Below are 14,158 nucleotides of genomic sequence, written 5' to 3' on the forward strand. Positions count from 1 at the left end.
TATATTTACGCCAAATGAGATCTGATCTATCTGTGTTTTGTTGCTTGAAAATCGGCTTAATTGCAGTTGTTAAATGGTCAGTGAAACGGTAAATGTTGCTATAACCTTTGGAGCACAATGGTTGGAGGTTGTAGTAAGACGTAATAAGAATATCAAAGCCCATACAGAAGTAGGTAGCATTTTGAAAGTTTCGAATACCTCTTTATTCATTTCAACATCATGTTCATGTCACATCATGTTGAAAATGAATAAATTTTTATTTGAAACGTTCAAAATGCTTCCTACTTCTGTATTGGATTTGATATTCTTATTACGTTTTGCTATAACCTGATTTGAGCTTTGGAAACCCAAACTAATTACAGTTCACCACCAAACTTTAAAGCAGATAAAATTACTAAAAATCAAACCTTACCATTAACTTAACAATGCGCTTATGATTTACTTCTAAATATGTATTGACAAATTCCGACCATATTTACTAATAATAACCAACACCAAATGTAAAAAAGGACATTAACACTAACCCAACCAACCAACCAACCATAGAATACTACCACAATTAATTAACCATTTCACCTGTCTAATAAGTACAACAAACCAATGTAACCAACAGACTCAACTAACTGTTTGGCATGCTTAGCTTGTAAACAGAGCTATGTAGCAGCTGATAAACAAAGATATCCTGCTGTTATTCCACCAATGCAGCAATGAATCATTGATCAAAGGTCGTATGACTCCCACTGATGCACAACATGCAAGAGACCAACAAGTGCTGGCTGCCATAAGTTACCCTGTGCTAAGCCATTTATAACTCTGTAGAGCAGTTAGCTGTGGTACAAAGGTCAAGCTTTGTATGTGGCACATTAAAGAGCCAAGAATGTGACAGATTTGTAGTTTATGAGTCAACATAGAAGAGCTAGAACCGAGCTAACCATTGGCCTGGTTTGCACAGAAGTTGGAATTAAATTAAAACCATGGGCATTAAATATTTATGAGGTGATACATACAGCAGATTGAGCTGTTTATACCATCATTTTATTTTTTGTTTGTGCATTAAAACAGGAAATATTTACAAGATCTAGTTTGTGTACTTGTGTTACAACTGTATTCTGTGTGACTTACAAGCTGGACTAAATAACATATATACACTCTCTATATAAGCCATCTGCTAGTGCCTATTAATTCACCCTTCTTATAGGTATTCACATATTTCACAAACATTTAAACAATGATTTGGTAAGCATTTCTCAAATAGCAGAATACAGTTTTAAACAGCTTCCAAAATCTAAATAGTCCAGAAAATATTTTCTAATGTGTATGATGGCTGATAAATGCAAGTTTGTATTTCAGCCATAGTTGTTTGTGTGAAGTTGTGTACCTTGTTCAACTTATAAAGCACTGTCAATCACAACCAACACAGTTGTTTACCACATACATACAACTGTACATTACAATATACAAGAGTGGTCGTTGGTGTTGGCAAATAACATATGCTAATTTTTCACAATTTAGGTTGATAATATATAGAAGGAATATCAAAGCCATACAGAAGTGGCAGCATTTTGAACGTTTGCAATATCTCCATATTAATTTTCAACATTAGACCGGTAAAATTGTACAAATATATCAACAAACTGGCCAGTAGTAACTAAAACTAACTTCTTTGAATCACTAGCCTAAAGCTAGAATCAGTCTCAAAACCCTGAAACATCAAATAAATCAGCAGCCACAAGATAGACAGAGGGAAGAATTTCACAACCATGTGATAAAACATGCTGCAGTTTCCATGCAGCACCTCTGCCCATGTTAAGTTATGCTTGTGTCAATAAAGTGTGTGCAGACTGACACTACAGTGCTGTTGCACACCCTAGTGGCACATAACCTACTGTATTTGTAAGAGGTGTGAGAATTGTTGGACCTAGCAAAGATGCATATAAAAGACTGACTAAATAAAAATAAAGAATTATCTTCAATTTTACAGAGAACTGGTTACCATCGTGTCAAACAATCTGTTTGTTTTTAAGATTTATACTTTGATGAAGTTTCCATATATGCAAAGGTGTCTTCCAAAAATAGAACTACAATGGTTGCAAATTATGTTGATTGACATATAATGAATATGGTCAATCAGTGGTATGTTTTGTAGTGGCAGAATTTAAATATAAATCTTTCAAATAACGTGTGTTCTTCATGTTTTTGTTGTTCAACTGCTAGCTTTGGTTTATGAATTATGACAATAAAATAAATGGAACATTCATTGCCTAATAAAAAGATGGTTTATGTACTTTGTATACTTACTTTTTTGTGATATCTTTGCTGTTTCTTCTAAGATGTTTTGAAATCAAAATATCTATAAATATATACAGAATTTTTAGCACTTTTTAGGAATATATACTTTTACAATTAAAAGTTAAAAACAGTTAAGGTAAAAAAAAAACTTTAGAAGGCTTGTAATACCTTTATACATATAGATTACCTTCTGTCAGCACAATTGAAAATTTGTGAGTTATGTGCTACAGAAATTATTTAATTTTTCGAAAAAGTTTTGGTAGATAATAAACATATCTTTGTAGATATCAGTGTGTCTTTTAAGTAAAAACACAATTTTACAGTAAGTTAATACAGTGGCGGACACAAATTAGAAGTTGTATGAAGGTTTGTGTTAAACAATAACAATTGTAAACATTGCACACAGCAAAGTTTGGTGCTGGTCTAGAATCCTACCACAATTTATTAAATCAATGCAGAATATTTGGGTTAGGGTGCAAGTTAGCGTTTGGGTGTGGGTGGGTCAAGTATCATTATATTTATTATTTAATAATAATACTTTACCCAACCGAACCCAAAACGCTAACCCGCACCCTAACCAAGATAAAGTGCGTTGTGGCCAGCGCCCAAAGTTTAATTTATAATGCAGAAATCCACAAGCATGAAAATTTTTAGATTTTGTTAAATTAAAGTAGACGAACTGGCATTTAGAGGTCAGCAATCAATATGATAATATACAAAGTACAAACTGATTAAAATACTCACCATTGACTTGTTCTTATCAATATATTTCCAATACGAAAGAAAAGTAGTTCAAACATAAATCCAAAATATAAGTTGCAAGATCGATAAATAATCCACTCTTCTACAGGTACCTTTTGTGCATTATATAATATCAACTTATCTAAAAAATACAGGTTTTTTAAAATAACAAACTATTATGGCACCACAGTCTGCATTTCATGCCAAGCTCTTGGAAGTGCAGCGCCAAATGTTTAAGTGTGCAGGTTTGCAAGTGTGTGTTTTAAACACTCGAGGTTAAAAACCCTACCACAACTTTTTTCAAAATATAAGTGTCAATATACTTATTTAAATGCACACATAAATTTCTTTAAAACAATTTGGGTGTGCAACTGCAATGAAATGCAGGCTAGCCACAACTCAATTTTTTCCGATATATAGATTTGCAATTTACCAAATCAGGTGCAGATCAAAATATTTAGATTTCAAATTTACTATTTTAGTTGTGCACACCATTTGCTCAAAAAAATAATGGATGTACACCTGAAACAGAATGCAGTCTAGTCTGCATTTCACGTTTAAGAAAGAATAAATAAATGGGTTTTCTGCCAAATTTTAATAAAATACAAAAAATCAACCATTTTTGATGTGGTGTTTTTTCAGGAGAGCCAAACATTATAGTTCTGGTCATAACCGGGAAGGTTATATTAGGAACTTCTGCAAGTTTGTTCTACTTTTTGATTTACAACTGTAGGCTGACATCTGAAATAATTGAAAATGTGTGTACAAATTCATACTCCACTTTCTAAACATTTCTAATTAGCTATACTACATGTTTACAATCTATTACTTACATATGAATATATTTAGCCAAAAATAAACATTTGAAACCTTATTATCCTAAAAGCTTCGTAAGTTCAAAAATAAAAAATAAAACGCACAACTTTCGTTTTTCTCACAAATTTTGAAAATCAGGCAATTATTATAAAACAAACCAAACATATGTGAAAAAACGACTTGTTAGTTAATAAACAGTGCAATTTAAATTAATTGCATTTCTGCGCGGGAAAAGTCGGCTTTTTTAAACTGTAACTTAATCTCGCAAACTGCGAACTATGTCAACAAAACTTGACGCGGCCAGCGAATCCAAGCATCAATAACTCACGCCTTTTCAAAAGCAAATAAAGCGATAAAATCGCGCGCTATGCAGATCTAAAGCAAAACTGGACTCCATAAAGCAAGCCTGAACGCGTTTCTGATCTTAAATTAATTTATTGCATGTTTGAAAGCACTAAATTAAACGATTAACAAACATCATTAAAACAAACAAAATGGCGGATTTGGGACGCTACTGTTTTTTCGAACAACAGACCTAAGTAATTGAGCGCTGTCGCTATTGGAGATTTATCGATTGCGCGAAACCGCCATTACAACGGTCAGCATAGAAACCGTACACAATTTATTCTAAATCAACATGTAATCGGCTCTTTACGGCAATTTAACTGACTTTCAATGACGAAATATAACCTTAAGTTGACACTCCAATGTTAGTTTGTTGTTAAAATGAACTACTTTAACAAAAAATTAAAAATTCTTTAAAAAATATTAACTAAATTTCTTATAATAAATTAATTTTTTTGAACTATTTAAAGTTGTTTAACACCTTATTGATGAAAATGTCAATTTAGTGATATATTTCACGTCTGATACATATTTGCGTGTAACAACACCGGCATAAACTATCTTTATTGCGGGGAATATATGTACGTATTCAAGCGTGTTTGTTAGTAAACAAAGACACGTGTTAAAGCCACGTGATCAAAATTTTACCAAAGTATATTCAACTTTAATGGGCAAAAATACTACCCCAAAAAGTATATGATATCTCCTGAATTAGGTTTAAGCCAAAAACAGCAGATAAATAAAAGGAAAACGTAATCATTTCTTGACTGTTTCTATCCATGGTTTTCTAAATGTCACGACCTATCATAAAGTATTAGTACCGCTTAATAAATCTGATAAATTTAAATATTTAAAATTGTTCAATGTTGTAGGTTACATCACTACTATTAAGTGATGTGTGCGCTATACAGGGTGTAGCTCTCAGGGTTTACATTAAAATAATTAAATATTTTGTAAATATGACTATAGTGACCAACATCAGACCCTCCTGATAAATTATTCCTTGGAGAGGAATTACATTTTACAGTTTTTTTCATAGTTTCGTAATAATGAGTAATACCTCTGTCCATCCAATGGAGAACGATCCATTTTTGATGCACGAATGTTTTTTAGAGTCCCTTCGGTAAATTAAATGTAAATGCTGAATTGTGGTATATAAAAATATTTTTGTAACGTCCGCTCATAAAACCTTTTTTATGTGTGGTACCGTTAATATAATATTGCAGTTGTTTTCGTTTTACAACATATATTAAAATTATTGGTTGGTAAAATAAAATGTTTGTCAGATAAAGCGCACTCTAAATTTTTGAGAAGGGGGTTTTACGGCGAAATATTGTTGGGATATTTTTACCTCTTCTGAAAAATAATGTAGACAAATTGCAAAATTAAATTATTTTTTTTTCCTTGCTACAACTAGCTGGTTGATATAATTGGCGCATCCAATTCTGGGCTTGTAAGGAAGAAATATAAAAAAACGAAAACCACTAATCTAAAACATACCGATTAACATTTGGTCAAGGCCACGTTTGTGTTTCTTCCGATTTATACCCTCTTTGCAATATGTCCATTGTACCGCAATAAACGCATCTGCAACTTAAAGCCTCAATAAGCAAAAAAATGGCATTGCAAGTCGTTTTGTGCAAAATTTTAACGTATTTTGACAAGCTGTTTAAAGCCCATCACATAATTTTACTGTACTATCCTTATATCAACATCCCCAAACACATTATCCCCCTCCCTGGTTTTGTCAAAATCGAATCAGACAGATTTTTGTCCACAAATGTTTTTTTTTATCTACAGTCACTGTTCAGTAAACAATTTTTGACGCTGGCAATTTTCGTTCAATTTTCTGCGGGCGCCCCTGAGGCAAACTTTTGCTAATTCACGCGTATCTGGCTGTGATAAATAAGTCGAATAAGCCTAAATTTAAAGCGTTTAAATTCACAAATCTTGAAAGCAATCTTTAATTAACTTGAAAAATGGTTTGCCATGAAATAAATATACACTAAAACGAGTTAGGCAAAGGACAACGTTTTGTGTCAAAATTTTCAAATATTTATTTAATAAAGTCGAAAAATCCAATTTCTTTGAGATCTTTGAAGAGCGCTTGTTTAGCAACATCTGTTGTTGGGGCTAGGGGTAAACGGGGCTTTCCCACGGGTATTCCCGTAACTCTTTCCATCAAAGCCTTGTGGAGCCCCATGCTAAAACCTAAAAGAAAGAATATTTCGCCATTGTTTAGTTAAATTTTGACAAATCCTAAAGTAAAGCTTTAAGCGTTTAATATTTAGCTTGTTTTCACCACTAAATCACTTAATAATTTTAACAATTATGTTCCCGAAAAAAATACGTAGTTTTCGAATCTAACATCAATTGTTTTTAAGGCCTTATTCTATGTTTGTTTTTTCACTGAGGAAACCTTTTCGCAATTATTATTATCGTGTTGTAGAAATAATAAGTTCAGTGCCGACTTGCTTATGACCGTATGAAACAGCAAACACTCTCTTTTTAAAACTTAGCCATTTTGTAAATAATAAAATAGAGCAAGCATCAAACTACCAATTATTTAAAACTGACATATTATTGCCATAATTGAAAATTTTATAGTAAATGGTCCAAAACCTTATAATTAAATAAAAATATGAATTTATTAGTTCACATCCTAAAGTGTTGGGATAAGTAAAAGTGGGAATTTAATACTTTGTTTCAGTTTAAGAACTAGAAAACTCCCTGTTTTACCGTGTTTGAACAAAATAGCAATGAATCGTTGTGACTGGAACTGCAGCTGTTTTGCCGCCTCGAAGTCACGTGAGCGACACGCTTGGATGATTCTGCTGTATATTCTTCCAGCGTAGTTGTAAGTGCTTCCTACACCAGCGTCTGCTCCAAGCACCAAAGCAGGGAATAATTGCTGCGCGAAAAATTAAGAGTCAAAGTCCATACAGAAGTAAGTTGCATTTTGAAGGTTTCGAATAAATCTTAAGATAATGGCTGGAGGTTTAGTAAGACGTAGAATGAATATCAAAACTCATACAGAAGTATAGGCATCATTTTATACAGAAGTACCAAATACTTGGGGAAAAAGTTGATCCATCTAACAGTAGTGAAAGTCACTAAATATTTTCCATGAAGTGCCGAATAATTGTTGGGATTTACAATTGCAGCCCTAAAATAAAGTCTTGTGTCGCACTTTTCTTACATGATTAACGTTATATGAAGAAAATATGAAAAAAACTAAGTAATGAAAACTGTAGTGAGTCCTAATAAATTGCCGTACAGTTTAAAATTTCATCAAAGTTAATTTTTAAATTGCAAGTGGAAATATTCCGCGGGCCGGATTACTTGACCCGTGGCCCCTGATTTAAAACAACTTCAGTACATTTAGGTATATAGCCGTATTTGTTCACTGTTGAACAGAGTATAGTTAGAAAGTTAGATGCCATCAATGTTGGGCCCAATTAGGATATGGGTTTTATGTAACATTACGCCTCATAACACACTACTTTTACGCCCAGCGTACTTTGAAGCGCAGACCTCCCGTTATAATTGTTTTTGCGTTTTTGCGAGACCAATGCTTCCTAGCCTTTTTCAGTTGTCAACCTGCTTTTAATGTAAGTTTTACTGTGCGACCCACAATGAGTTATGACCAAACAAAAAAAGCATAAAACCTGATTCTTTGCTACCAGCGTACGTACTGAAATAGTTAATGCGACACAACACATCTAATTGTTACGTATTTGTGCTATTGTTGCATAAATGTTACGTAAGGATAATGCAATAATTTCCCGATCAACTCAAATTTAGAAATATTTCGTGACCCACCTGAAATAGCCCCGCGACCCACTGGTTGGAAACCACTGTGTTAAACGTCACCATTCCTATCACCCTTTACTCGCGTTTGTGCTTTTACATGATTTTTAATTGTCTTCATTTATAGTTTGACCTGATGATGGGTTGTGCGAAAGCTTTTCGAGAATTCAATACAATTTGTCTTTATACAGTGCCACCTGATTATCTATCTATCATATTTAGGGTAAATCATGACAACACCAACCTCGTCTTTCCCGTAGCAGAGGGCAAGTTGGTCGCCGTACTTATCCACACAACGAGCGAAGTCGAATAAGTTGAAGTCGGTGAATTTTATTCCAGCGAAAGAGGGGATTCGACGCATCGCCTCGCCGAGTAAGTCGGGCATCGAAACTAAGTGAAAAAACGTTTTTATGACGATTTTCTTACGATAATTTAAACACTAAACAATAGAATGAAACCAAGTCAAGTTGAGAGCGGATTGTGAAATCAATGACTTGGTTTTAGTGCATAAAAGTCACTTTTTAAGTGACTTGTTTTACTTAAGTTTTTTGGACAAATGACTTGACTTGGACTTGAGTCATTGTGTTAAATTACTTTGGTTGAATTAGCCTGCATGTAATCATTATATATTTTCTACTAAAACATGAGTAATTTAGTTCAATATTTTCACCTAAAACGATTTGCTCAAAGACGGGCAAGTTTTTTATTTCAATGGTTAACGTATGTCAATGACTGGACTTAAAGTTGACGGAGTAGTAGCTTGACGACTGGAAGTAACTAATCCTTAGAACTAAAGCAAAGTTTGGCCTAATAACCTTAAAAAACCTTCGAATGTATACATACATTTTGCTCGTTTAAGCAGAGTAGCTACGCCATTAGTATCGCTTTGAATCGCGATACTTTTTTTCTTAAGTATCGGTTAAACTCTATCGGACACTTACAGTCAACCCCGGTCATCTGTGGAATGTGGTAGTAGAGCAGTGGCGTGTTAGGGGCTTCCCTTGCAACCCCAGCCATGTGTTCCACCAGAAGATCTATCGAGGGGGGTTTGTGGTAGAAAGGGGGGAGCAGGGCGATTGCGTCAGCACCTGATGACGCAGCATGCTTGGCCTGCAACAAGGTCAAGTCAAGGTCACGTTTGAAGGCAATTTCAGATATACAAAGTCAATAGGCGGTTTCCGACAAAAGCCCGAAGACCAAAACGAAAAAAAAAAAAAAAAAAAAAAGTAGCTTCAAATATTACCCAACTATCAAAACGTTCCTTGTAGGGGCGCCCGATAATATCGGATCGTCCGATATTCAATGTGGAGTAGCAGTATAGTATACTTGAGTAGCAACATATCGGACCGCGATAATTTTTTTTTTTTTATCAAAGTATCGATATCGGGATAAAACGTCAAGTGTCGGACATTTCTTATTATATTTTTGTTAAACTTAAAGCTGAGTCTTCTACTTCACTTCCGGGATTATAAAATGGCCCGGATTTTATTTTGTCACAAATTTTTATTCAGTTGGTGTCACAAGATTTAATTTTACAAATGTCATTTTTTATTTACAAGCTTCCTTTCCATTTTGCTCAAAGTGTGACCTGAAATGTTTTTTTCGTTACAAAAGTGACTCACCAGATTGGCGGAATCTGCCAAGCTCGCCGATCCAACGTGGATGATGACGTTGTCCAGTCTATGACGCAACAATCATTGATTAAAAGTCTGTACCGCGTAAAAGCACAACAAAACCCAAGTAACTTTATTAAATTGCCTTAAAATAAAAAAAATACTTAACCAGCCCGAACGCTAAACGCTAACTTTAACCCAAATATTGTTGGCAATATAAACCCCCTGGAGAAAATGGGGTGGGATTCTAGACCAGCGCCAAAAAACAAACAGCAGCAAATCGAAATCATCGATTTATTTTTGTCAATAGTCAATATAACTTACGACAAGCGCAATAATAATAAAACCTGTGCTAAGTTAGTACAAATTGTCAATCCTCCAAATGGTAAGAATTGCGTTCCAGCTTATGAATGGGGTTTAATAGATTTCAGCCACACTAACTGAAGATGAAACAAGTTCGTATCTAAACGTCTTTATTAAGATGATGTCGATCTACTCGACCTTTTTCGCTTCACGTTCATTACAACGGCCTTTAGGCTGTCCACCTGACACCTGTAAGCTGTAACGATTTTTTGGTAGGTGTACCTTAGAACTACTGGTTTAAACTAAATGTTGATAATTTTTTTTACTTTTACTTCCAACATTGCCTAATTTTCAAAGTTAGTTTAACATATATTTTGGTGTTTTTTTTTCATACAATTCTGCTGAAATTTACCTATAGTTGAGCGCTAACTAATGAATCAAACCTGATAGCAGCAAATTTTCGAAAACATCGATGTATTTTCGCAATAGTAAATATAAAATTAACACATGCGCAATATTATTAAACCCGTGCTGATTTTATTAATCAAGATCTTTAGGCAGCTGAAACGTCATACTGTCAAGTTTGAAACGAGGCGAACTAAAGCAGGAAAACTCAGGAATTTTACACACAACAATACGGAAAACTTTGCATCATCAAATATGATATTATGTAACTGAAGAAAATATTTGGTAAACGAAAGCTGAAACGCGTAATCTAAAACCCCATTTATCACATCGTAAAATCACTTAATGAACTCTAAGATATGGCTTATGGCAATTAATTAATATGGGTGTTTAAGTGTTGATAAACACGTAACAGGGTGATAATAGGTATATTACGGAACTACTGGTTTAAACCAAATGTTGATAAATGTTTTTACTTTTCCTTTCCACATTGGATCCACTTTTCGGCAAGTTGCTTCCTCTCATCCAGTGTAAGACTCATCCCCTCACCCGTAGTTCCGTTTACTGAAATTAAAATACATCCTTGATATGAATAATGTATTTAGATGTCCGATGCTTCTTTGCACGTTATTCCAAAACCAAATGGCATCATTGCTAAGGTTAAGCATCTCCTATATACAATTCAACACAACAGCGACACTTTGCGGTACAACACTCAGCTATAGATGTCCGCTAGGTGGATAATGTATAATTGAGCATCTTGTGACTCACCAAACGCATTTTTCACTCCTTGATCCACCAACGTATCAACGTACTTCCCGACGAGCTCGAGATTCACCTCTCTGTGACGAAACAACACGCAAGGTGACGTCATAATGTTATTTGTACTGTTGTAAACAAATCAATTTAAAATGACTAAAGTCAGAGTCAAGTCATTTTCAATAAATAACAAATCAAGCCCCCAGGTAAAAAAATGTGCTGATTGCAAGTCAAGTAATTTGAATAAAAAAATATATATTTCAACAGTTTAAATTGAAACGCAAAAAGCAAAAACTTTACAGAGGACATAAAAAGTGGAAAAACTATTTCACGCGTACAAAACAGGAATTTAGACGAGTTGTCAAAAAATGTCAAGACAATTATATCAGGCCAAGTAGTTTAAGATCAGTGTCTCAAGTGCCGTTAATTCAATTGATTTTTTGATTTTTTTCTTTAAAATGATTTTCGAAGTAAGTTTGCTTCTTACCCAATCGAAAAAGTAAAAGCTATTTGAAAATAATGCGTCTTTTATCATATTTTGTTAAAATTTTATATTAATTAATATGCTAATGCTGTTTCACGAAATGTTTGTTATTCTCTGCTAATCGAGCTTTAAAAATTCATGCTCACAAAACAAAATTTACTTCTGTTAGTTACGTCACACTTACCCATTGTCGTGCATGGGGGTGAATGGGGCCACGATTAACCCCTGGATGTTCAGTCGCTTCATTTTTACAGGTGTTTTACAAACGCTGCTAAAATACCGGGACAAAGCACTTTGTTTATTTTGCACTCGCGTTGCATTTGACTCTTCAAAGTTAAGCCTACTTGGACATGGTCCACCGATATTCATCGCAGTTGTTAAACACATATGTGTTTGTATCTTTACTTGAACATACGTAGTAAGAATATAAAAGCTCATACACAATTATGTATCATTTTTTTGTTGAAGTTTTTTTTGTGTAAATAGTCGTTGTTTGTGTTTTAAAAGAAAAATAACTTTAAAGTCGTATAATTTCCATTTATTTTCATATTACTTCAAAACAGTGGTTCTCAACTTTTTCGCTTGCAGCACAGAAAAAAATCAAAAACTATTCACGGCGCATATTTCACAAAAATAACTTGAAAGTTTCTATATAGCAGACAATAACTAAATATCGTAATTTTGTCAGTTTTCTGACGAATAATGTTGATTGAATTTCTTTTAAAATGCAACCTACTTCTGTATGGGATTTGATATTCTCATTACGTCTTACCACAACCTCCAACCATTATGCTCCAAACTCAAAAATACCAACGGCTGAAATATACTGCTGCATTTCTCTATAACTAACCTTGGAAGTTGTCAGACTAGATAAACTAATGTTGCTATTGGTGTCCTTAATATTTTATTACTGTGATTTTTATTCTTTGTTCAGAGTAAATTTAACTGGTTGACCGATTCGTCTTACTACAACCTCTAAACCGGTGGTTCCTAACCTTTTTTGCTTGCTGCACCCCTTTCAAATCACCAACCAATTCTCGCACCCTCTTCTAAAATTGTTTAAATACCAAAAATATTGTAATTTTTTTATTAAAATTTGTTAGCAATATAAACCGGGGTTTGTAGGATTCTAGACCAGCGCCTAATGTTATTTTCCCAAATAAAAAAAGTTAAGCAGCACACTTGACAATCTCTCATAAAAATAACAGTTTTAGAATAACTGCTGTAAATGCCGATCTCTGCAGCTGCACCAGTCTTTCGTTACAGACAGCAAGCTGTTGCAAATGACTTCACATTTGCCCGACGCTCTGCAATCTTTAACATTAACGCGCGGTTGGCCGGAAGTTAATAATTGACCTGCATTAAATGCCAATATTTGCATTTTCCTAACTGTTAACTTTTTGCAAAGTGATAACGCGATAGCAAAGTATGGGGCAATAATATTCAACAAACCTAAGTTTGGGTAAGTCATGGTAAATTCTCCAGATCCGAACGTCCGATAATGTCGGATCGGAACCGATAATCGGTCATCAACGCCCAACCTTGGGAAAATGGATGTCGAAATCAACCAATTTGCTAAAACTAAAAGTGCCAGTTATATAAACTTTCATTTGCAACGACAGAGCTCTGTAATACTAATGTGTTCAATAGCTGATATCATAGCCTTAATGAACTAACAACTTTAAACACAACCTTCAAGCCTCACAAGCAACTAATACTTAACAATTTCATCTTGTTTTCAGCTCATATTCTTAATCCCGATCTTGTATGAGCGCGTGTTGGTCAAAGTAGGACGGGCATTTACCGATACTCGATATTTTGGACAAAAATTATCGCGATTCGATACAAAATGACGTCATCACTCTGCTCATCAAGGCCTAATAAATGAGAATAAAACGCTCAGGTCATTTTTCCAGCTTATTTTGCCACAATTTTCTTTATTGTTAAGAGGTTTAGTGACATCTACTGTGTGAACCTCCTGTTATTTGTGTCGTTTAATTTCAAGATTCAATCACTGCGTTAAATCATGGTTCAAAGTCCTGTGTAAAACAATTGTCGAACAAAAAAATACCGAGATATCCTCTAGTATCGGGCGAGAACCGATACTACCGCTATCGGACGAGAACCGATACTGCCACTATCGGACGCCCCACCCCTAGTTATATCGGTGCTCTTTCGATACTGTGGTGGTATCGGTTCTCGTCCGATACTAGAGGATATCGGTATTTTAAAACTTAAGCTATGTTTTAATACAAGTGAGCCGATCCAAATAATCGTTTAATTCATTTTGGCAACGCTTTAAGCAAATACACGCGACACTATTAAAAGCTAAAAAGTATGATCTTACAGTTGATGGAAACCTCGCTTGTAACAGTTAAGCAGGTTTTCCCTTAACATCTTTAAAATATTTGATTTTAACGTTTTGATTTCACTTGGTTGTTTCGTCACACTTAATGACGTCATTTGGTATCGCAATAAATTAGAAATATCGGATTTTTCGAGTTAATTAGTGTTTACTCAAACATTGATGCTTCATTGAAAGTTCTTACTCATCGTAAAATACAAAGTGCTGTTAGTCACTTTAAAAATCACA

The 14,158-nt window shown here is 34.2% G+C and overlaps 1 protein-coding gene across 1 annotated transcript; it reads right to left on the reverse strand.

The window, feature by feature from the left end:
- Window positions 1–6,247: 6,247 nt before the first annotated feature.
- Window positions 6,248–11,811, reverse strand: LOC146170476 (N-acetylneuraminate lyase-like). Its single transcript, XM_083389251.1, has 8 exons — window positions 11,750–11,811; window positions 11,094–11,164; window positions 10,799–10,886; window positions 9,624–9,681; window positions 8,943–9,111; window positions 8,246–8,391; window positions 6,931–7,102; window positions 6,248–6,402 (listed from the first exon to the last, which is right to left on the reverse strand). Exons 1-8 carry the CDS (start codon window positions 11,809–11,811, stop codon window positions 6,248–6,250), a joined length of 921 nt encoding a protein of 306 aa, XP_083245377.1.
- Between the last annotated feature and the right edge of the window lie 2,347 nt (window positions 11,812–14,158).

The sequence above is a fragment of the Ascidiella aspersa genome, chromosome 1 (assembly GCF_963924565.1).
Source record: "Ascidiella aspersa chromosome 1, kaAscAspe10.2, whole genome shotgun sequence".
In the NCBI taxonomy this organism is placed as follows: Eukaryota; Metazoa; Chordata; class Ascidiacea; order Phlebobranchia; family Ascidiidae; genus Ascidiella; species Ascidiella aspersa.

Coding starts and splice junctions, on each gene's coding strand:
- LOC146170476 (XM_083389251.1), bottom strand. CDS start 11,811: ATGAAGCGACTGAACATCCAGGGGTTAATCGTGGCCCCATTCACCCCC. Junction 10,887..11,093: donor AGGAGTGAAAAATGCGTTTG/GTGAGTCACAAG, acceptor TTTTAATTTCAG/TAAACGGAACTACGGGTGAG. Junction 9,112..9,623: donor TGGCAGATTCCGCCAATCTG/GTGAGTCACTTT, acceptor ACCTTGTTGCAG/GCCAAGCATGCTGCGTCATC.